Below are 23,214 nucleotides of genomic sequence, written 5' to 3'. Positions count from 1 at the left end.
AAGTGTAGGCGCTGCTGTGCCTTCTTAAATAGTGATGTCGTGTGAGTGGACCAGGTCAGACTGCTTGTGATATGCACCCCCAGGAACTTGGTGCTGTCTGTAGTCTTCACTGCTGTGCCGTTGATGTGGAGTGGTGGGTGACGGTGCTTTTTGTTCCTGAAGTCGACAATGATCTCTTTTGTTTTATCGAGATTCAGGATCAGGTTGTTGGTGTTACACCAGTCTGTCAGATGTTTCACCTCCTCCCTGTAGGCCTGTTCCTTGTTGTCCCTGATGAGTCCCACCATTGTCGTATCGTCTGTGTACTTTATGATGTGGTTGGTACTGAACCTGGAGCATAAGCATAAGTGCTATCGATAAAAGTAGAAGTACCGTTAAAGCCTTAACGATACCCATCCCTATGTGGATGTCAGTTTTACACACATTCTGAGGCAGTGCCTATGTTTTTTGTTTTCACTGCTAATTTATGCTTATGTTCTATTAGTGCTTTAAAAAATCATTAATGAAGTTTCAGCTCAGACCCCACGCTTAATATGTCTCCCCCTGGCCCACCTACATTTCTCCAGGCCCACCCACACAATAATTCCTGGCTATACGCCACTGATCTCAGGGCTTCTTAACATTTAACAACCTATTAATGATGCATATCCACTTAACGGGAAGAAAGTCAGCTAACTAGAAGAAGAAACGTAACCTTAAATAAAAAATAAAACATTCACAAACTAAGGATTATATAAATACATGTTTAACTCCATTACAGATGCAGGACTCACCAGATCTCAAGTCTTCTGTTCTTTGTTGACGTCCCGATGCTCATATTTAACGTGTAGATGTAAAACGATCCCGATATTAATCATATTAATCCATAAACTCCTGCAGTAGATTTACAGACAGCTGTAGCTCTGCAGGAGGAGACCCGCTCAAATTCACGTGGAAGTTTCAAATGTGAATGACAAGCGCGGACAGTTCTCATTGGCAGGTTTCTTCGATGACGTTTATATTAACCAATCAGGAGTGTTGTGGACTCATTCCAAACATGCCTGACTTGTCTGCCGTGTTATGGCGGAATTCTATTTCAAGTGCCGTAGCTCTGGCTGTCGGCCAGAATCCGAAAACCATACGTTATACTGTAAAACTAAGGTTTATTACTGTAAATTGACCAATGGAAGAAAAAAAAAACACAGCAACAGAACACATAAATAAAACAACTAACTGTGACTTATTGTTGAGTAAATAACAGTGTGTGTTTTAAACCTTGGTCCTCCCTGCAGAGATTTCTCCACTTTCTATGATTTTTATTTTTTTTAATGATATTGTCAACTGTAGAGGAATTTAATGAAAACATATTTATTTACTTTTGTTTCAACATTGGATATGTTGTGTTTGTGGTGGATTCAATCGAATATTGAGAAAATGATTTATGTAAAAATGTTTTACTTACATTTTCCGTTTTTTTTATTTGACGCTTTTTTTTACAGTTTTATGTTTACCTTACAATTACAAAGAAATATGTTATAGTCTTATAATAGTAATAGACTTTTATATTACGAGTTACATATTAATTACAGATAATACTTTTTATTTTACGTACATCTGCATGTATTTTCTGAAAGTGCAAAAATACTGTAAATATTATATAGTACATTTACTGTAAAAAAAAAATGAAATAAACGTTATTTGTTATTGTCAAAATACTTAAAATAATGTTTTGGGTTGTTAATTTATAGTTAATATCTGTCATTTTACAGGAGCAAGTTATTTAAAAAAAACATGATAATTACTATAAAAGTGTTCAGTTATTTACTGTAAAATTACGATATTTTTTTACAGTGCATTTCAGAATAATATATATGATAAGTGTTCTCAAAGCTGGTAAATGTGCAGCTAGTTTGAATGACTTTGTATACTGCAGGGTAGTTTGTGAATTTACTCCAGGTGGAACTAAAGTCTGATTTAACACTTGATTATATTTCACATCATTCATCCAAATCTGTAAAGTAACTAAAAGGTATTAAATACATGTAGTGGAGTAAAAGTACACCATTTTTTTAGAAGTACAAAGTAGCAAAAATAATAAGTCCCTCAAAATTCTACTTAAGTACAGTAATTGAGTAAATGTACTTAGTTACTTTACACCACTGTGGATATGTGAAGTCTCTTATTTCCTCCCCCTTTAATTATCTCAGGATCGCTGACATACAATATCCAGTATTTGCAACTGTACAGTCTTTCATTTGAAATTCTCACTGTTTTGTGTTGGAAGTGTATCAGCAAACGAGTTGTAGAAAACATGTGTGTGTGTCTTTAAAACGTACTCTTTGGTGTTCGGTTATAAAGATGTGTTTTATGAAGAGACATATTTGAAAAGATAAAGAATGGATTATCAAATGTCACAGAGGTCAAATATTGTTTTTATGTATCCATGTGATCATAAAAACTAAGGAGAACTGATTTGTCAATCCACACCAAACCTGAGGTGCAGTTGAATACAATTAAATATGGATGATATTTCACAAAATCAGGAAACAGAGAATAGTTCCCCTTAACCACTGGTGAAGCTATCAGCTCCGTCCCTATGGTCATTATTTTATATAGGACAATACTCTGAGCATGCGCAGTGTAGTTTTTACAGTCACCGTTCACTTAGACAGTGAGAGGGAGGGGCATGATCGGGGTTTTGTCCGACATGGCTCAAAACAGCTCAATAGGCACACACTGTATACACTAATGAGAAGAACACAGACTAAGGCTGCGGCCCCACGAGGACGAAAACGGCTAAACGCATAGGATTAACGCAAACGCAATCGCAAACGGCTTCCGTCCACATGCAATAATTATCCGGATAGTGTCTGCCCACACGAGACCGCTCCGTTTAGCTCCAACCGCTGGAGAAGCTGCAGTACATATGCAGGAGCCTCTACGTGGCGCTGTAACTTCCTCCACAAAAGCAGCGAAGAAGCATGGTTGTCATGGTTGCCCTTCTGTTTATTCTCCGCGGTGAGGGCCGAGGGAACCGGGCAGAGTTTTTCGCCAGTCAGCGTGTATTAAAGTTGAAATCTTCCGGACAAAATTATAAAAGTGCCGGTCAAAGGTCTTCTTTGTTATTTATTGAGCTTTAAAACAAATGAATAACGACTCTATATAATATAATGATAAAATACACGGAGCCTCTCTTTTTCCTCCTTCTCTTCGGACAGCGTCAGTGTCTGTCTCATGCAGCAGCTGATCCAGTAATGAGTGACCCGGCCGACAGTAAAAAATAAACATATTTATAACTAGTTTAGGGAGTTTGAGAGGTAATTAAAATAGCTAAGGGCGATGATCTGACTTGAAGTGTGTGTTTTGCTGCAGCGGGAGGAGCTGTAGGTGGGCAGAGCTGCGTGTCTCCGTCCTGTCAGATTAGACTTCACTCGCGAGAGAAAGATAAATAATCTGAATTCAGGATGCAGTTTACTTTGACGTGGGGGTGAGCAGCAGAGGTGGGGAGAGGCGGGGCTATTGCCTCATCATTATTGCTGTAGATGTTGCACAAACAACTGTAGCATGGTCAATAGCGTCCGGAGCACGATAGCAACTCTGCGATCCGCCATTGTTGTTGTTGTTGGTGGCGAAACACTTCAGCACTGGCGCGGGGTAAGCGGAGGTGAGCAGAAGAGGTGGGGAGAGGCGGGGCTATTGCGCAATCACTATCAGTGATCTGAAAATGTCCGTATAGGGCGCACACACGGAGCTGTTTGACCCCCCAGAGAGTGGCGTATGCATTTCTATCCACCTTGGGACCCGTTGTCGTTTCCTCAGTCGTTTAGTGCCATATTCGGTCGTCCTCGTGTGGCCGAACGGTCTATATGACACTAAACAGTAACGCAAACGACCAAATTCGTCCTCGTGGGGGGAATTTTTTTGTAATCATTATTTGTAATTCTTTCTGCTGCCACTAGGTGGGGCTACCCCTAATGACCAGTCACCACTGGGTACCCCTGCTGGTCTAAGAGTCAAACTCATTCAGTTATTGTTCAGTTAAAATGCATTCAATTATGTCTGCCACCTTATATATTTATATGTAAGGCTTTACTGATGTGCCACAATAATGTCACCTATGTTATTGAGTTAAAATATCAATATTGTGGCTTTCCAAGTTAACATTATGACTTATGACTGTGATTAAATCAGCATATACTTCTGCCAGGGGATGCCACCCCTGAAATTGTCCTGCCACCCTCTTGCCACCCCATGAATATTTGTCTAGATCCGCCCCTGCTCGGGAGGCCTGCTAGTGTAGCGCTGAAGCTAGTGGCATGACTAGACAACGTCACTATGGACATGCTAAAGACTAATTACCCAACAGTATGCAGCGGTCTTGGAGAGTTGTGGCAGTCATATGCCATTAAGCTGAAACCAGGGGCCCAACCGTTTTCTCTGAAGACGCCGAGAAGGATTCCACTGCCACTGATGGACCAAGTCAAAGAGGAACCGTCCCGCATGGAAGACCTGGGGGTGATCAGCAGAAAAGTCTGTGGACGGCTGATACATTGTCACGTGTGAAAAGAGACGCCACACCAGATGAAAAAGAGTTCCTCGAGAGCACAAATATCTATGTGGACATGATTATCGACAGTTTGCCAGCAAGCACGGCTTACCTGGAAGAGCTAAAAGAGCAGTTGGCAAAGGACAGTGTGTGAGTGATGCAGCTGTGTGAAGAGAAATGGCCAGCACACAGCAACAGCGAACCAACCATAAAGTTATACTGGGCGGAACAAGCGTTCATAACTGTAAAGGACGGTCTACTGTTAAAGGGGGACAGACTCGTCATCCCCGCAACAATGATACATGATGTGCTCGCCAGACTACATGAAGGTCACCAAGGAGTGGTGAAGTGTAGGGAGCGTGCCCAACAGTCTGTATGGTGGTCAGGGCTAAGTCAGCAGCTAAATGAGTTGGTTCTCAACTGCCGGACATGGAGCAAGGAGAGACAGAACCCCAAAGAGCCGCTGATGCCAACACAATACCCAGGCCGACCATGGCAGAAACTGGGTGCCGACTTGTTTATGCTGGGAAGCAAGTCATATCTGCTGGTAGTGGATTATGCATCAAGGTATGTGGAAATGGTTTTGCTGACACCCACAAAATCAACAGATGTAATCCACCATCTTAAATCCATCTTTGCACAACATGGTATCCCAGAGACGCTGGTCACAGACAACATGCTCCAGTCTCTAGCACCCCCGCAGCCCGAGCTACGAGTGAAATAACTAAACTTACATGAAACTTCTGTTGTGTTGCTTTAAAGTCAAGCTTCAGTTTAAGATTCACCCTGTAATAGATGTAAAACATGTGGTGGAGCATTACTAACCTGACTTAGATGGTTTGTTTCACCAAACCATCTGGAAAGTTCCATTGGAAGCCATTTGGAAAGGGCAGGCACTTTCAGAAATACTTGGCAGGTGATTGGATCAATCTGTATATCACCTTCTTTCATGGGCTACTTCTGATTGGTTAACAATGGCTGGTACATGTGGAGCACAGCACTTTTGATTGGTGTGTATGACTGGCACACAAGAACAGGCTTTACGATTTGATAATCGCATCATTTAAAATCGCGACTTCGATTTAAAATCGATGAATCATTCAGCCCTATTACCGCCCTTCAATGCTAAACTCTTATTGCCCTTTTGGCAACGAGCATTGTCCACATCGAGACTGGTAAAGTTTAACCACACCTTGGAGCGCTTAGTTCTCTCCACCATCTCCGCCGTGTGTGTTGCATGCAAGGTTTTTAGGCCTTTCTTAAAGGAATCAGTGGTATGTGGAGTCCTCAGGTGGTCTGGGAGGATTCCACAGGTGAGGAGCAGCTGCACAGAACGTTTTTTTATTAAATAATATTGTGCAAAAGTAACTTTGACACATTCACCAGAATATGCTCTGCCGCTCTGACAGTGAGCTCTGCTCTGAATATACGAGCGGCACGTTCCAACCTCTATACAGTCTATGGTACCCACCGTAACAACAGCACTCAGCGTTCAGCAATGGTCCAGTCCAAAATATCCAACTTGTTCTGCATTTTCAGCCAAATTCAGCAACAAATGTGCGCAGCTTACAGCATTCACCCGCATTTTCAGCAGGAAATGCATAGTTCTTTTTCAAATTGGTTTATTTTGACTAAAAAGATTGAGGGCAGCCGTTTGATGAGACAAAACACAAAAGAAACTAAACACATTTTTCTTAAATTACTTTATTTATGTATACAAAAATCACATCGCCACCGTGTGCCATGGCGAGGGATCACCTAGCATCGAGCGAACGTGAACATGGGCGCCACATCGCACATACACAGTATATCCGCAACAGTTACAATGAAGGCTCGATAATCAGCTCACGGCATATAGGTGTAAGCAGGGGTGTAATGCTATTTTATAAGTGGGTGGTGGACCTAGCATCCTCAAGGGGGTCCGGGGGCATGCTCCGCCGGGAAGATTTATTTTTAAAATATTGAAGTTAAATGCATCAATCTGCTGCACTTTGAGAGCAAAAATGAGGAGATCTATGGATACAACTCCCAACACCCATATGAAACAGAACTGTAAACAGATTTTCTTTTTCTTTATGGATATTTTACAAATAACTCATCCTTTTAAACTGTATTCTTGTTTTACTGTCATATAGTATTTCATACCTTATGTATAACTATAATGATCATATAAAGGTGTGCCTCGGACGTACATAAATCATGACCAAACAGTTTGAGACCCACTGAGATAGTTAGACTAAAGTTAACTATCTAAACCCTCAGAGTCCTTTACTGAGCTGAGGTTATCAGCCTCTCAGTCTGACAGGAGAGAACTCTCCTCCGCCTTGTTGTAGAAACAGCTCCTTATATCCGTTAGTGCAACTAGCTAACCAGATGCTAACAACAATCCCCGGTACCGGTGCGCTCTCTCTCGCGCATTCACACAAAATGAGCTTGTGCCACACACAGAGCCGAGCTTGACTGAAACACAGAGACCCAGAAGTACTGTAGCATATTATTTTCGAATCAATAATTTTTCAAATTATGAATTTCACACGTAAAAAGAAAAAGAGACATACATTTCTTGAGGGTGCTTAGGGGGTGCTATGGCTATCCTAGGGGGAGCTGCAGCACCCGCTAGCGCCCCCCTGGTCCCGCCAATTGGGACACACGCACATACACACACAGCTACACACGCACAGCTACACACAGACAGCTAAATGCATACACAGCCACACACACATAGCTACACACACACTCCCACAGCTACACACACACAGATACGTGCACACACACACATTTGCCCTCTGCACCTGGGCCTGTCATATTCATCTAATATGAGCAGGTGAATATGACGCGAAGAGACCTCTGATTGGTCGCTCAGTTTTGGGAGATTTGATATATATATATATATCAGGGCTGTCAATTTAATGCGTTAATAACATGGGGGGGATACACGCGCACAAATTGTGTGACAAATTCATTATTGATATCGATAGGATTATTAGGGTCTGAGACCAGATGTCGGCGAAGACCCTATTGTCAAACACACACAAAACAGGGAAACAGACGGGCAAAAGCACAGAAAAAGTGGCCAAAATCAGGACAGTAGGTAGCCTACAGTGACGTGGGCTTAGTCACTTCATTATTGATATCGAAAGGATTATTATTATTATAATTTGTATTTTCCCACTTTTAACGGATATTTGACCCCCTGAATCAGTGGTCGCGTTAACCGAATATTTCCCGTTTATGATAGTTCACGAGCGTGCTCTCCAATTTTGCATGGTTGCTGTGGTCGCTGTGCGAGCGATTAAGTTGATCCTATGGATATAAATCATGCAAGTTGTAGTGTCACGAGGCTCGCATGGGCTATCTGCCATCATGAACCTTTTTCTGTGCTTTTGCCGGTCGCTTTCCCTGTTTTGTGTGTTTAGTATACGTATATAAATCTTTAATTTAAAATGTTTTGTAACATTGTAATCCTGTTGGTAATCCCTGTGTTCAAAGAATGTAACAGTAATCTGATTTATTACTTTTTAATGTAATTGTAATCGAATAGTTACCTTTTTTTTGTATCCTGATTATGTAATCTCTTACAATTTACATCACAGACGCTACATCCAAATCTACAGGACCACCCTCGGAGTCTGCTAGGTCCGATGGTTTGGTTTGGTAGCTCTTGTGGTTGGACAGTGGCTGGATGGGGGACTGCAAAGGTTCCAATAGCTCCAGTGATTCAGTGCTGGACTCGGGCAGACCTGGTGCTGGGCCGTCCTGAAGCAGTGGATGTGACAGCTCTGCTTATTGCTGTGCTTTTCTCTCAGACTCTGACGGCTCTGAGGTTTGCTGAGGCTGCTTCTGGTTCTCTGACGGTTCTGAGGTTTGCTGAGGCTGCTTCTGGTTCTCTGACGGTTCTGAGGTTTGCTGAGGCTGCTTCTGGTTCTCTGACGGCTCTGAGGTTTGCTGAGGCTGCTTCTGGTTCTCTGACGGCTCTGAGGTTTGCTGAGGCTGGTTCTGGTTTTCTGATGGTTCTGAGGTTTGCTGAGGCTGGTTCTGGTTCTCTGAGTGTTCCAATGTTTGTGGAGAATGGTTTTGGTTCTTTGATGTTTGCTGAGACTGGCTGTGGTTCTCTGCTGGTTCTGGTTTGTGGCAATGTGAGTCCAGCAGCAGCTGTCTCTGCAGCTCCTCTGCACTGTGGGCCAACATGAGGCTCACCTTCCTCTGGTGGGCCAGAGCCTCCTCCTTGTCATTCAGCTGCAGCAGGAGATAATAAAAAGATGAGGGTGAACACTGAGGCAGGAATGATGTTCCTGTTTAATGTCTAAGAACAGTTACTGACACACTTCAGTTAGCGGTTCAGTTTATTCTACCAGAGCGCCATGAGAAAGACTTCCTGTCTGCAGCCATCAAACATAATACAACACTGTATGTATTGTAATATACATTTTATATACACTGTAGTACGATCTGATCATTTTTACTTTAACTTGTTGTGTTTACAGTATGTAAATATTTGTACTTTATTTGAAACTTTACTTATTATTGTTGTGTATATACAGTATATATATGTGTATATATATATATATATATATATATGTATATATATATATATATATATGTGTTGTAAGGGGCTGAGATGCAGGGTAGTGGGAGGCACCAACATTCCCAACAGGTAGCTCCACCCTCTTCCAATTAGCAGTATTGGGAGCAGGTGTGGAGACCTCACACCTGCTGCTAATCACTCCCTCAAGGGAGACAAAGCACCCAGAGTTGCTCAGTTGTGTGTGGCACATAGAGGGAGCAGGAGGCTCCCAGGGTAAGGAAACATTTTGGAAAGCTGGTAAGTTGGTAAGTTGGTAAGTTGGTTAGCGGCCCGGCTACGTTAGCCTTTGTTTAATGGAAGGTATTTTTGAGTTTGATAGCAATAAAGCCTCTTTTTGGATTTGAACACTGCCTCTGTCGTGATTGCTGCACTACCACTTTCCTCTTTATCTGCCCAGTCCTGTTACACTGGTGGAGAATGCGGGCACGAGAACCGCCACAGGAACCAGAAGAGGTAAAGCGACGACAGTCCTACCTGCCAGAGGGCCAACCGCGTTGCTGCCAGTGTGGGGAGATAGGACACATTTCCCGGGACTGCCCAGGGAAGGATGAGCTAATGCCGACCGCCAACTCATCTGGTGCAAGGCCCTGCCATCTTCTTGACTCTTGCTGGGTACAGGAAAGCTCCCTGGCTCAAATGATACCAGTCAAAGTAAATGGAAAAGATGCAGAGGATGAGTGGACTCAGGAAGTGTGGTGTCCCTCATTCAACCCCACCTCCTCGACCATTTGCCATCTGAAGAGACTGTGCCCGTCTCCTGTGTCCATGGGGACACAACATTATACCCCACATGCTTCATCCACCTTACCACAGTTAAAGGCAGCTGTTATCTGAACGTGGGGGTGGTTCCTTCCCTACCAGTCCCAGTCTTGGTGGGGCGAGACTGCCTGCGGCACCAGAAGGAGGTGAGTCCCAAAAAGCCCAAGCGTGCCAAAGGAAAACGAGAGAAAGGACAAATTGTCACCCAGGGTACTTCTCCTCAGCAGTCCCCCAAAGTTGTGTGTGCTGTGCCGGAGGAGCAGAGAGGCAACCAATCTTCCAGTGCAGACGAGTCAAATGATAACCCTTTTGTTGCTTTCCCTGGAGACCTAAGCACAGGGGATGAGGGGGAGGGTGAAGTCTCATTGCTTCCAAGTTTGAAGGGCCAGTTCGGGACCGCCCAGATGTAAGACCCTAATCTGTTGCATGCACGCAGCAATGTTACGGAAATAGAGGGAAAACCAGTTCCAGGAGTAGGTGAGCTTACATGTCCTCATTTCCTCATCAAAAATAATCTGTTATACTATGCCAAAGAGGTTGAAGGTCAGCGAAGAAACTTGTTGGTTGTCCCAAAACAATATGTGTCCACAGTGTTGCATCTGGCTCACAGCCATGTCCTAGGGGCCCACCTAGGGGTTGAGAAGACAAGGCAGCGGATTGGGAGCCGGTTCCACTGGCCAGGGGTGGTAAGAGCTATAGAGGATTGCTGTCGCACCTGTGTTGAATGTCAAAAGATGAGTCCCAAGCCACACTTTAAAAATCCCCTTATACCTCTACCGATAATCGATGTACCGTTTTCTCGCATTGCCATGGACTTAGTGGGACCGCTGGTGAAGTCTGCCAGGGGACATCAGTATATTCTTGTGATCCTTATATGCAACCAGGTACCCGGAGGCCATTCCCTTGAAGAACATGACAACGAGAGTGATTGCACGGGAGCTGCTTCACCTGTTCAGCCGAGTTGGGATTCCTAAAGAGATACTAACAGACCAAGGCACTCCCTTCATGTCCAAGATAATGAAGGATCTCTGCAGGCTCTTCAAGGTAAAGCAGCTTCGTACATCTGTCTACCATCCTCAGACAGACGGATTGGTAGAACGCTTTAACAAGACATTGAAATCCATGTTAAAGAAGGTTGTTGACAAGGATGGTCGTAACTGGGACCAGCTTCTGCCCTATGTCCTGTTTTCAATCAGGGAAGTTCCACAGGCCTCAACCGGTTTCTCCCCCTTCGAGCTGCTGTACGGCCGACAGCCCAGAGGACTTCTTGACATTGCGAAGGAAGCCGGGGAGGAGCAACCAAGCCCCCATGGGAGCCTGATTGAGCATGTAGAGACAATGCAGACTGAAAGATGTTTGGCCCATGGTCAGAGAGCACATGGCTCAAGCCCAAGAAGCCCAGAGGAAAGTGTATAACAGAGGTGCCCAACCGCGTGAGTTCCTGCCCGGGGATAAAGTGCTTCTCCTAGTCCCCACCACAGAACACAAATTCCTGGCATCGTGGCAAGGTCCCTATGAAGTGGCAGAGGTGGGACCAGTCAATTACAAGGTACGCCAACCTGGCCGTCGGAAACCATCCCAAATATACCATGTTAACCTGTTAAAGAAATGGTACGCCCGAGAGGCACTGCTGTGTTCTTCCCCGGTTGTGTCCCCCTCTTCTCCAGACCCTAAGACTCCTAACCCGAAGTTGAATGCGGTCCAGGGCTGTCCAAAGCTCAGTTACAGCAAACCAAGGAACTGGTTCAGCAGCGTTTGGATGTGTTCTCACTACGACCTGGACGCACAACGATGGTGGAACACCAAACCCACACAGAGCCGGGCCAAAAGGTAAAGATGCGGCCTTTCCCCTTACAGACCTGACCAGAGACTCACAGCTGCTAATGGTCAAGTGGACAGGAGAGGCTGAACACACCTTTGAGGGACTGAAGAGGGCTTTCTGTGCACGGCCGGTGTTGGTGACCCCAGACTTCAGCCGGGGGATGATTGTGCAGACGGATGCGTCAGAGGTGGGCATAGGAGCAGTACTATCCCAGGAGGTTCACGGTGAGGAACACCCCCTCATGTACATCAGCCGGAAGCTGAACACAAGGGAACAAGGGTATGCTACTGTGGAGAAAGAAGGCCTAGCAGGGTAGTGGGAGGGTAGTATTGGGACTACAGTATTGGGACCAGGTGTGGAGACCTCACACCTGGTGCTAATCACTCCCTCAAGGGAGACAAAGCACACAGAGTCAAGCGTCTTTGGGTACTATAAAAGCGCTATATAAATCCAATATATTATTATTATTATTAGAGTTGCTCAGTTGTGGGTGGCGCATGAAGGGAGCAGGAGGCTCCCAGTGTAAGGAAACATTTTGGAAAGCTGGTAAGTCAGTTAGCGGCCCGGCTACGTTAGCCTTTGTTTAATGGAAGGTATTTTAGAGTTTGATAGCAATAAAGCCTTTTTTTGGATTTGAATACTGCCTCTGTCGTGATTGCTGCACTACCACTTTCCTCTATCTGCCCAATCCTTTTACAGTGTGTGTGTGTGTGTGTATATACTGTATATATATATATATATATATATAGTCACAAAACCCAATGTCCCTTGGGATAAATGAAGTACTCTGAATCTGATGATTCTGAAAAGGACATACCATCAGCCAAATTAAGAATGAGCATGGATGCAAATGATTAACTATAACCAATGGCTTTCTTTTCACAATTTGTTTGGAGGAAAACACTTCATACTGATGACACTCACTCCACCACAACAAATAGTTTGCTTGGAGTTTTGTTTAAGGTCTCTGTCGATATATGGACTCTCCCCCAGTGTTCCTAATTTCATATTTGTTCCTTGATTTATATTCAACATTCCCAAAGGAAATTGAAACTCCATATTTCCCCAAAACTGCTGCTACACTTTATCTCAAATGTTCTCTTCTTTAAAACATGTATACAACGCGAAATACATACACAGAATGTATTTCTCCTCTTAAAATAAAGATATTTAATAAAGCACAGATCATCACAAGATGGTACTTTTATTTGTTCTGTATTCTTTTTTTTGTGAATGGAGGAATACCTTTTATTCAGAGGACACCTCCTTTTGGGGGGGATTAGGACAGGGTTTGTAATTCCTGCATTCTATAGACATTTTTGTTTGTTTATAGATTTATTTTTACATTTTAACACAAGATTTAACTATTTTCCTATTTTATTTACTAGTGTGCTTCAAACGAAAGACTTTTTGGCAAAGTGTATCACGATTTTTGTAAAATCCTAAAACAGACCCAGGGATTGGTCATGCTTCAGTTTTCTCTAATTCTAAAACTCCATATTTTCATTCATTCATTCAACTACTTGTCACATTCAGAGTGAAGAACCGAGTGCAACACAATAAACGGCAGAGGAGACACTGTCTGAAAGTGTGTGCTTGTATTGTACAATATATATAGTGTTTTCCAAGACTAAAATGAGGTTGATGAGTTAGCATAGGAACAGCGGCTGTTATAATAATAATAATACATTTTATTTGTAAAGCACCTTTCATCGCCAAAAAGTAATCCCCAGGGGCACAATAGAAAAAAGAAACACAAGTTTAATCAAAGAAAAGTTTGTAGGCCTTCTTAAAGGAGTCAGTGGTCTGGGAGGGAATTCCACAGGTGAGGAGCAGCTGCACAGAAAGCCCGATCCCCCATGGGGCGCAGTTTGGTCCTGGGGGGGGGGGGGCTGAAGCAGATGATTGGTTGTGGAACGGAGGTTGTGTGTGGAGGTTTGTGATTTGAGGTATGAAGGAGCGTTCCCGTGGATGCACTGATGGGTGAGCAGTGAGATCTTGTATTCGATCCTGAATGAGACAGGAAGCCAGTGAAGAACGGGTGTGCTGTGATTGTACTTTCTCACCCACATCAGAATCCTAGCGACACTGTTCTGTATGTATTGGAGCTTCTGAAGGCTCCCGCTAGGAGTCCCGATGAGGAGAGCGTTGCAATAGTCAAACCTTGTAGTCAAGCGTTGCAGTAGTCCAGCCTTGAGGAGACTATGAGCACACTTGTCTCCTCTGCCTCCACCTGTGCTAATTCAGAACAGTCGAGGGTCAACCCCTGCAAACAGAAGGACCTTCCAAATAAAGGTCTCAGTGTCTGTGCTGGGATCTGAAGGCCTGCAGATGTGGAGGATACTCACCAGGTCCAGCAGTCTGTACAGAGTCTCTAGAAGGTCCTCGGACGTCTTGGAGGGCAGCAGTCCTCTCAGCCTCTGGCTCACACTCATTAAGGGACTCCTGTTGGCTCCTGAAGGGAGGAGGGAGAAGGCAGGCACTCTTGACATGGTTCCATAAATATGTATAGTTGCCAACTCATAGTCAATTTGCACAATTAGCTTAAGTTGTGTTAATTGGCATTAATTACCATTGTCAGGGATGCAAACTTGTCACCTTTCGGCGAAATTCGCCGTTTTGAACCCAAAATAGGTAGTTTGTGTGATTCATGTAGATCTGCAATAAAAATATTTTTGGGGTATGGGGGGGGGGAGTCTGGGACTAGGGGTCGATATTCCGCATTTGACCGATTATCGGTATCGGCCTTTTTATATCAAATTGCCGATAAAACTTTGGCTCTGATGCGGCCGTTTCTCTGGCTGCAGTCACCACTCTGTGTACACGAGCAATGTCCCGCCCACAGCGCTAGGGGCTGCGAGTGGAGTGGAGCCTCGCAGTTTTTCAGGTTGATATGTGAAGCTCATTAGCTAGCCAACATGTATCTAGCAAATGTTTAGCAAAATATTAGAAGTGAGGCTACGAGACTAACGTTAGGTCTACTGTCTAACCCACCTGCTTCTTTTAAATCAGCTGTGTGGGAACATTTTGGGTTCCCTGTGGACTACAATAACGATGAGGTGTGCGAGTGGTGGATCAGACGAGGACGGTGTGTCGGCGTTGTTCTATAGCGGTGCGGTATGCTAATGTGAACACACGCCAAACATGCTAAATCATATCAGAAGGCATCACCCAGATTTGCCAATCACCGGAGCCAACAACAGCTGTTCAACAGCTGATCCCCGCTGTTTTTAAGAAGCTAATAGACATGAGAGCCGAGAGACCAAAAATAAATAACGGAAGCTTTTTTGCATATGTTTTTCAACGACTTTGCGCTCTTGAAACACTTTCTTATTATTTATGATTATCAAGACATTCTTTTTAGTTGTACAGCTTGATGAAACATTTTTGTTTGACATCAGCCATTATAGATAATATGGCCATCTGAGTGTACCGTGTATGGTTTATTTTTAACTGTTTAATACAGTTAATTATTCAAAATGTCAGAGTTCTTTATTTTTAAACTGAAACTTGCACTACTGTTCAAACATAAATAACAACAAACCTGGAATTATGCATTTGGGACTTTTTTTTGCTTTTTTGTTGTACCGAACCGTACCGAACCGTGACCTCCAAACCGAGGTACGAACCGAACCGTGACTTCTGTGAACCGTTACACCCCTAGACTACTGTAATAGCCTCACTTTTAATAGTTTGCAAAACATTAGCTAGTACTAGTGTTTTGCAGTTGCTAGCAGCTTATTGGGATTTTATGCTAGATAGACAGATATAATAAATTAAGCATTATTGTTAGTTAAGCATGTCAGCCTTCTTGTCTCTCTAACTCATTGCAGATGACTGCACTAAAGAAAAGGGCACAGAGAGGAAACCAGTTGTAAGATGTTTAAAAGTTAATTAAACATAATATAGGCTATGCTTAAATGCATTTCAAAGAAGTTGTGTTGAGTTGTGTTGAAGTTTGTGTTATTCTACATTTTGACACATTTTTTTTACTGCAAATGTATATCGGTTCCAAATATCGGTTATCGGTCTCCTTGATTACTAATAATCGGTATCGGCCTTGAAAAAGCCATATCGGTCGATCCCTATCTGGGACCCGGAGTAATCTGCAGCCGCGAGCTGTTATATGCCATCATGACACGCATGGTGTTCTTTTTTTATATATTATAATGAAGCGCGAGCTGTGTGCTCGAGTCTTCCTGCCTATCGGCTCTGCTCATGGATGTATAATAAGGCTCTGCTGCTCCGCGATGAGGGTCTAGCTTCAGTAGCTACATTACCTACGGGTGCGTTCGTTAATATTAACTGTGTGGTCCGGAGTCACTGTGGCACAGACTGGACCGCTGGTGAACAGCTCTTAGAACGGGCCGCTCAGGTGTTCAGAGCAGAGCTCCCTGTCGGAGCGGCAGAGCGTGATGTGCACTGAAAAGTTTTTCTGTCGCAATATTATCGTTGAGCTAGCTAGCTAGCATACATTGTCACTATCTGCTAACGTTAGCTTTAGCCTTCGTTTTCTAATAGTTTTTTTCATAGGCTATAAACGGAGGTGGTATAAGTATAGATCTTGTACTTGAGTAAAAGTAGAAGTACTCAGATCTTGTACTAGAGCAGTGGTTCTCAAACTTTTTCTGCCATTCCCCACTTTGAACAGGTGGGCCTTTTCAAGCCCCACCTGTTCCTGGGCCCCACACTTTGAGAAACGCTGTACTAGAGTAAAAGTAGAAGTACTCAGATCTTGTACTAGAGTAAAAGTAGAAGTACTCAGATCTTGTACTTGAGTAAAAGTAGAAGTACTCAAATCTTGTACTTCAGTAAAAGTAGAAGTACTCGGGTCTTGTACTTGAGTAAAAGTAGAAGTACCAGAATGTAGGAACAATCCTGCAATCAAAATGTTCCTCAAATAAAAGTAGCCTACAAAAGTATTATCATCAAAATATAGTGAAAGTAGCGACAGTGAAAGTAGTCGTGGTGCAGATTGGTCCATTTCAGAATAATATATATGATATGTTTTATAATGATTGATCATGAAAGTGTTCTCAAAGCTGGTGAAGGTGCAGCTAGTCTGAATGGCTTTGTAGACTGCAGGGTAGCTGGTGGATTTACTCCAGGTGGAACTAAAGTCTGATTCAACACTTGATTAGATTTCACATCATTCATCCACATCTGTGAAGTAACTAAAGGGATTAAATACCATTTACCTCTGAACTGTAGAGGAGAAGAAGAACAAAGTAGCAAAACATTGAAATACTTAAATAAAGTACAAGTATCTCAACATTGTACCCAAGTATAGTACTTGAGTTTATGAACTTACCACTGGCTATACAGATAGAAAGACTAAGCCTTGCACAGAGGCATGAAAATACATTTTCAAAATGCTCAACAGTGCTGCCAAAATTATAAACTGACTGCTACACAATTAAAATAAATGCTTTTATATATTTCTATTAGATGTGACTCTTTCACATTTCTGTTATTATTAACACTGCTGCTTTAGTTGTTCTGACTGCTAAAATCCTGTTATTCCTCATTTTAAAGCCGATATTCCGTGGGGTAGGGGGGCTCGGATCCTTGTCACCTTTTTCATGCCTGATGAGATTGCATCCCTGATTGTAGTCTATGTGGACAATAGTGTGGACAGAAAATGTACATTTGTATTCTCTGTGGGCTGATTATGATGGTGTGGGGACTCTGGATCATTTGGATTGGACTGACTGCTTATTTATTTGAAAAAGAATTGTCCACAGTGGAGAAAATAATGCGATGTGATCTTGTGCTCTCTATATCCAATTGTCGCAACACTACTCACGGTAATCAAAAACAGCCCACCGAGAGTACAAATATGACCACTTTCTGGTTTTTAATCTTTACTCAGCATCCTCAATAACCCCCAAAACACTCAAATTGTCAAAATCGGCCAAGCCATTAAAAAAAAACAATGGTTTACAGGCCAGTGCTTCTCAAAGTGTGGTCCGGGGACCACTGATGGTCCGTGAGCGCCCCCTTGTGGTCCGTGAGTATATTGGTAAAATTTCACATTTTAAATAAATGTATTTATTTAAGTTTTCCGCACTCTCGCGGGAACATCTCCGCAATGGAGCTTAAGTTCCAGCGCAACACCTTCGTCACACATGTTGGCACTTGTTTGTACTATTTTCAGGCGATCCAAAAAACAATGGATGTATTTTATGAACATTTATCCAGGCTGGAAGTAGATTTAGATGTTTTAGGAGTGAGATAGAGATTATTATCTAATATATGCATCCAATGGCATTGCATGAAGTCTGTTGATGATCAGAGGCTGTTATTGGGGCTGCATAAACGTTTTTTATTTTTGTTTTGTAGGCAGACCATGCAGGCCAGCCCGATGGTCACCAAGGTTCATGTTTTAATAGCATTTTTACAAAAAAAGCCCACGCGAGCCTAACATGTGAAAAAATTGCTTAGAGAGTTAAACTTGGGCCTGCGACCACACAGTAGTTTTACTGTATTTTGTTTTGAAAATCCACAGCAAAGGTTTGTGTCGTACTGCGGTGTATTTTGCATTTCTCTCAGTAGCCAATGATCTGTGAGTCTGTTAGCTCGGATATAAACTCCGTAATAAATGCCTATTGTTTTTGGATATGTGGGGAGTTAGGTGGTCCGCGAGTGTTTTTTTATTGGTTATGAAAAAGTTTGAGAAACACTGATATAGGCTATAATGCTATTCATTTTACTTAAACAAATGTATGTTAATTGTGCAATATATGCAAGTTAGCAGTTTCTATGTGCTGGGGACACGTACTATACATTTCTACCATAAAACGTTGGGGTACTCAGCATTTCTGGGTTCACTATTCTGGCAACTAGACTATATTGTTATAGTTAAGAACACATAAGCACTTTTGCAATTTTGTTATAGGTGTTAAATTGTTAAAAATGCTGAATAAGCACCATAACTTTGATTATCCGTGTGTGTCGCGATCAGTTGTTTCTGTGAACGGCCAAATGATGCTTCATTTGAAATGTTACGGCTGCAAGGAATTGTGGGACGGCATTATCTTTTCCACTTTATTCTATGCTAAGAAAGGTACCAAGCAGCATTGAGGTTCCATTCCTATTATTTAGAGCGTTTTTTTTCAACATTTGCCAGAATTATTTTATAGATTACATTTCATTAAAAGAACTTGAGGTCTGTCATATTTAGTAAGTTTCTGCTTAAGTGAATTTAAAAACGTGAGCCTTTTCCCACACACTTGCCTTCAGCCTTGCTGTGTTGTGCGTTGCCTTCAGCCCGCAGCAGGAAGTGATCGCTGCGTTTCCTCAGCTGCTGTTCAAAGGCGATCCGAAAAGCATCTGCAACCATTAACGCCTCCTCTCTCCTCAGATGCTGAGCGTCCAGCTGGAAACACACCGAACACACACACACAATAATGTACATGCTTTACTGACATACTCAGTTACACTTACTGTAGGTAAACATAGGTACCATTAACTCTGAATCTAAAAAGATATTTTCATATTTTTGGTTTATATGGTTGGTTGGTTTAAAAAACATTGACAAAATTCAGGACATAACCAAAATCTATGGGCTCAGTCGTGTGCTGCTGTCCTGGCGAGATTTTGCCCCGGGGGCGTAACGGAGAGACCGGAGTGGTTTTGCGCTCGGGCTGCGGCCTGCTTTACACCTGCTGTAGCGGAGGCCTGTATCCACCTGCTCCACCTGTCGTGCTCTACGGTGCCGAGGACGTTTTACCACGGGGATATCGCGAAGAGACCGGAGCGCCTCTACGCCTCAAGCTGGGCCTGCTTCGCCTATCCTGCTGTACTGAGGAGGTTCTGCACCGGGGATATCGCGAAGAGACCGGAGCGCCTCCACGTTTCTGGCCTGCTTGCGTGCCTATCCGGATGCTGTGCTGGTCTGGGAAAATGGCCCATATCGTGATTCTGCTATGCCTGTTAGCTATTTTGGACAATGAGAAGTTCTCTCGTCATCCTGAGAAGTCGACTGGATTCAGGTCTGTTTTCCCGCCCGCAGTGGACATCCCCTGTAAAGGTTCGGATGTGTTACACAAACAATTACTGGTTGCCTTGTCTTTCATGTCTTTCATTTTTTGTAAAGCACTTTGAATTGCCTTGTGTTGAAAAGTGCTATATAAATAAACTTGCCTTGCCTTACCTTGTCACAGACATTCAGTTAGACAAATGTTTGTCTTTCTCACTTGCCTGCTATGATGGTTCTTCAGGACTGCTTCTTGAGCTCTAATCTCACTTTCGCGGAGTTTACTGGTGACTTTAAAGCAGATGACAATGTATGTGTGTCGGTTAAGAGGAAAAGGTGCTTGGTTTTTTTGTTGTTATTACTATCAGGGAATGTACAACTAAACCCTGGACCGCCCAGCAGCAGTAGTAGTCAGATAGCTACTCCTGCTGATTTTAATTCTAGATCTGGGTTGGGATTCATTCACTTAAATGTGCGCAGTCTGTTACCTAAGTTAGATTTTGTCCGCATTTGGGCGAGTTCGACTGATGCTGATGTCATTGTCTTATCAGAAACGTGGCTAGATAAATCTATTTTGGCCTCTGACATCTACTTAAATGGTTATAGTGTATATCGTACCGACCGTCCTAAAAAAGGTGGTGGCATTGCCATTTATGTGAAAAATAAGTTTTGTGTAACCAAGATGGTTTCCAAATCCATTAGTAAACAACTACAATTTTTAGCTTTAAATATCGAAGTAGCAAAGGGTCAACAGGTCATGGTGGTGGGCTGCTACAGACCCCCCTCAGCTGTCAAGGACTCTTTATCTTCTTTGGCAAAACTTTTATCTCAACTTGACTACAAGGAAATAGTGCTGCTTGGTGATTTTAATTGGGACTGGTTAACTTCTGTGTCAGAGGATTTAAAAAACCTTTGTATCTCTCTGAATGTTACTCAGATTATAGACAGTCCTACTCGCCCTAACATTAAGTCCCCAAATAAATCCTCCTTAATTGATCTCATTTGAACTAATGTTCCCCATAAATACTCATCTGTGGGAGTATTTGCAAATGATCTGAGTGATCACTGTGTTGTAGCCACAATTAGGGACACAAAAGTTCTAAAGAGTAAACCTCGCTTTATCAGTAAGGGTGCGTTCACACCTGCCTTGTATAGTCCGGTTGAATCGAACCCTGGTGCGTTTAGCCGCTTGGTGCGGTTCGTTTGGGTCGGTGTGAACGCAGTCCGAGACCTCTGAAGTGAACTAAACAACCGGACTCTGGTCCGCTAAAATAGGTGGTCTCGGAGCGCTTGCTTGCGAACTCTGGAGCGGTTCATTGCTGGTGTGAACGCAGTCCGCACCAAAACATAGGAAGCACAGTATTTACGTGTCACAAGAACGCGGATATCTTCAAAAATCTTTAGCGAAAGAGTCTTTCAAGACATCCGCGGTTGTTTAGTTAAAGAGTAAAGCAGAATGAAGTGTTGAACAGTGACGTGTAAAGTAAAAATTCTCCGTCAGCTACATAAAAGTAAGAACACCTGTCGTCGGTGAAACTCCCTCCTCTGCAGACTGCATAACGTCTCTCATGGATAAGCATGAAAAGAACACCGACAGGCTGAGGAGCCCGACGCGAAGCGGAGGGATCTAGATCGGCATGAAGGTGTTATTTTCCTCATAATGACCGCGCTGCTGCACATTATCCCGCTTATTACATGGCCACATTCTCAACAAAGTAACGACATGACTCCCAATATTAATTTAAATGCTTTTGTGGATTTAGAAAATGATTTTATTGATTTAAAAAATAGTTGTATGTATTTACATTTACATGCATCCGCTAAGAAAAATAGTCCGGCAGGAACTGCTTCGATAGCGTTTTTGAGGAGCTTCATGATTACAGATTTGAAAAAATCGTTGCTTGCTTTAAAAGTAGCACAATTCATTATGTCAAACCTTGGGAAGTATCTAGATAGCCCTGCCCTAATGCCAAAGTAACTAGCAACTGAATCTCGCCGTCTGATGTCTATGTCTGGACCGCTGCGTAAAAAGGAGGGTTTCTGCCTGTTACTGCACAGCTGTTTTCTTGTCGCTCTTGTCTTGTCAGTTAGTTTCAGCCAAACTGTATACAGTCAACAAAGCCATGTAATAATGTTTTTTAACGGACGTTGTCTGATTATATAATCATATGTCTGTTGATCTCCAGACTAACAGCAGCATGAGAATAACCTGCCGAAAGTGCCGATGCTCCATGGCGGAGGCTCCGCTAGAAATTGCCGGGATTTGCGTTTGTACCCCCTTAATGTCTGACCAATGGTTGAACAGCATTTCCGAGCACATGACTTGTGTTTAAAGTTTATAGTCCGTTTGAGTTTTGCCCGTGTGAACGCAAACCGAACCTTCTGAAAAATGAAACAATGTAACAAACTGTGGTCTGGTGCGCACCAGAGAGCGGACTATTAGGTGTGAACACACCCTAAGAGAGACAAAAATAATTTTGTGGAGCAGGGTTTTGTTCATGATCTGTTTGGGTTTGATTGGGGTAAAATCGATCTGTGTGCTGATGTAGAAACTGCATGGTCTTATTTTTATCTTGGTTTTATGCAAATTATAGATAGAGACATGCGTACATTTAGAGTGAAGGGACGAGACAATCCTTGGTTTTATGCTGAATTATCTAGTCTCCTACATGAGAGAAACAAGGCCTGGGCAAAGGCTAGGAGATCAGGCTCAGAGGTAGAATGGCTGCGTTTTAGGCAGCTAAGAAATAGCTTCACATCGCAAGTCAAAAGTGCTAAGTCTAAGTACTATCTGTCAGTAACCACAAAGAACCTGAATAATCCTGGAAAATGTTGGAAAGCAATAAAATCGATATCCACCGGTGATATCCGTAATGAGCTACTTCCGTGCCTTACCACAGCATCTGGCACTATATCGGACAGGGCTACTATGTTAAATTGTTTTAATGAGCATTTTGTGTCCTGTGGCTCTCTGTTTGATTCTGTCACTAACTCTGCTTCTGTGAACACCACAGTCTGTGATTCTGAAAAACGTGTTTTTGAAAACCCTTTTAGTTTTACTCCTTTTACTGTTGATGTTGTTCGTGAAGCTTTAACCAAGTTAGATCCTAAGAAACCGGCTGGCCCGGACAACGTAGAACCTTTCTTTTTAAAGATAGCTGCAGATTTTATTGCTCCACCTCTCACTAATGAAGCTTAGCGCAAGTTCAAGCAGGAAGACCAAGCTCTTCATTCATATTACACGTCACTTCTTTACCCTCTCCTCCCTTATCAAGTGATCGGGGGCGTCACTCCCCAGCTAACTAATCACTCCTCTCTTCATTCTCACAAGCCTATCGATGCACCCGCTAATCCCTTTATATCTGCTCTTCCCTCTTGTCAGCTGTCATTTCAGGTGACAATACGCAACAGCAGCAGGGCTTCGTCCCAGCTCCAGGCATACATTCATCAGCTCCACAGTCTCGAGGATTAAGCTACAGGCGGCGTTGCCCAGTCGGCTAGAGGTTCCAGCCGGCAAACCTGGACGCGGGAGGAAAGGACAAGGA

General features: G+C 43.1%; 1 protein-coding gene across 2 annotated transcripts in view; it reads right to left on the bottom strand.

Annotated features, from left to right (window-relative positions):
- Positions 1-6,260: 6,260 nt before the first annotated feature.
- Positions 6,261-23,214, bottom strand: part of ccdc125 (coiled-coil domain containing 125) — a 36,948-nt gene continuing 19,994 nt past the window's right edge. Inside the window, exons 10-12 of one of the 2 annotated variants that reach the window (XM_034091557.2) lie at positions 18,928-19,069; positions 14,040-14,146; positions 6,261-8,761 (exon numbers count right to left, since the gene is read on the bottom strand). In XM_034091557.2, coding sequence (XP_033947448.1) covers positions 8,309-8,761; positions 14,040-14,146; positions 18,928-19,069 — 702 coding nt within the window. In that variant the 3' untranslated portion in view covers positions 6,261-8,308. Of the gene's footprint in view, positions 8,762-13,481; positions 13,925-14,039; positions 14,147-18,927; positions 19,070-23,214 lie in introns of those variants that run through there. The other variant, XM_034091558.2, reaches the window with a different exon arrangement.

The sequence above is a fragment of the Pseudochaenichthys georgianus genome, chromosome 9, assembly GCF_902827115.2.
Source record: "Pseudochaenichthys georgianus chromosome 9, fPseGeo1.2, whole genome shotgun sequence".
Classification (NCBI taxonomy): domain Eukaryota; kingdom Metazoa; phylum Chordata; class Actinopteri; order Perciformes; family Channichthyidae; genus Pseudochaenichthys; species Pseudochaenichthys georgianus.
This window is presented reverse-complemented; position numbering and strand designations above follow the sequence as displayed.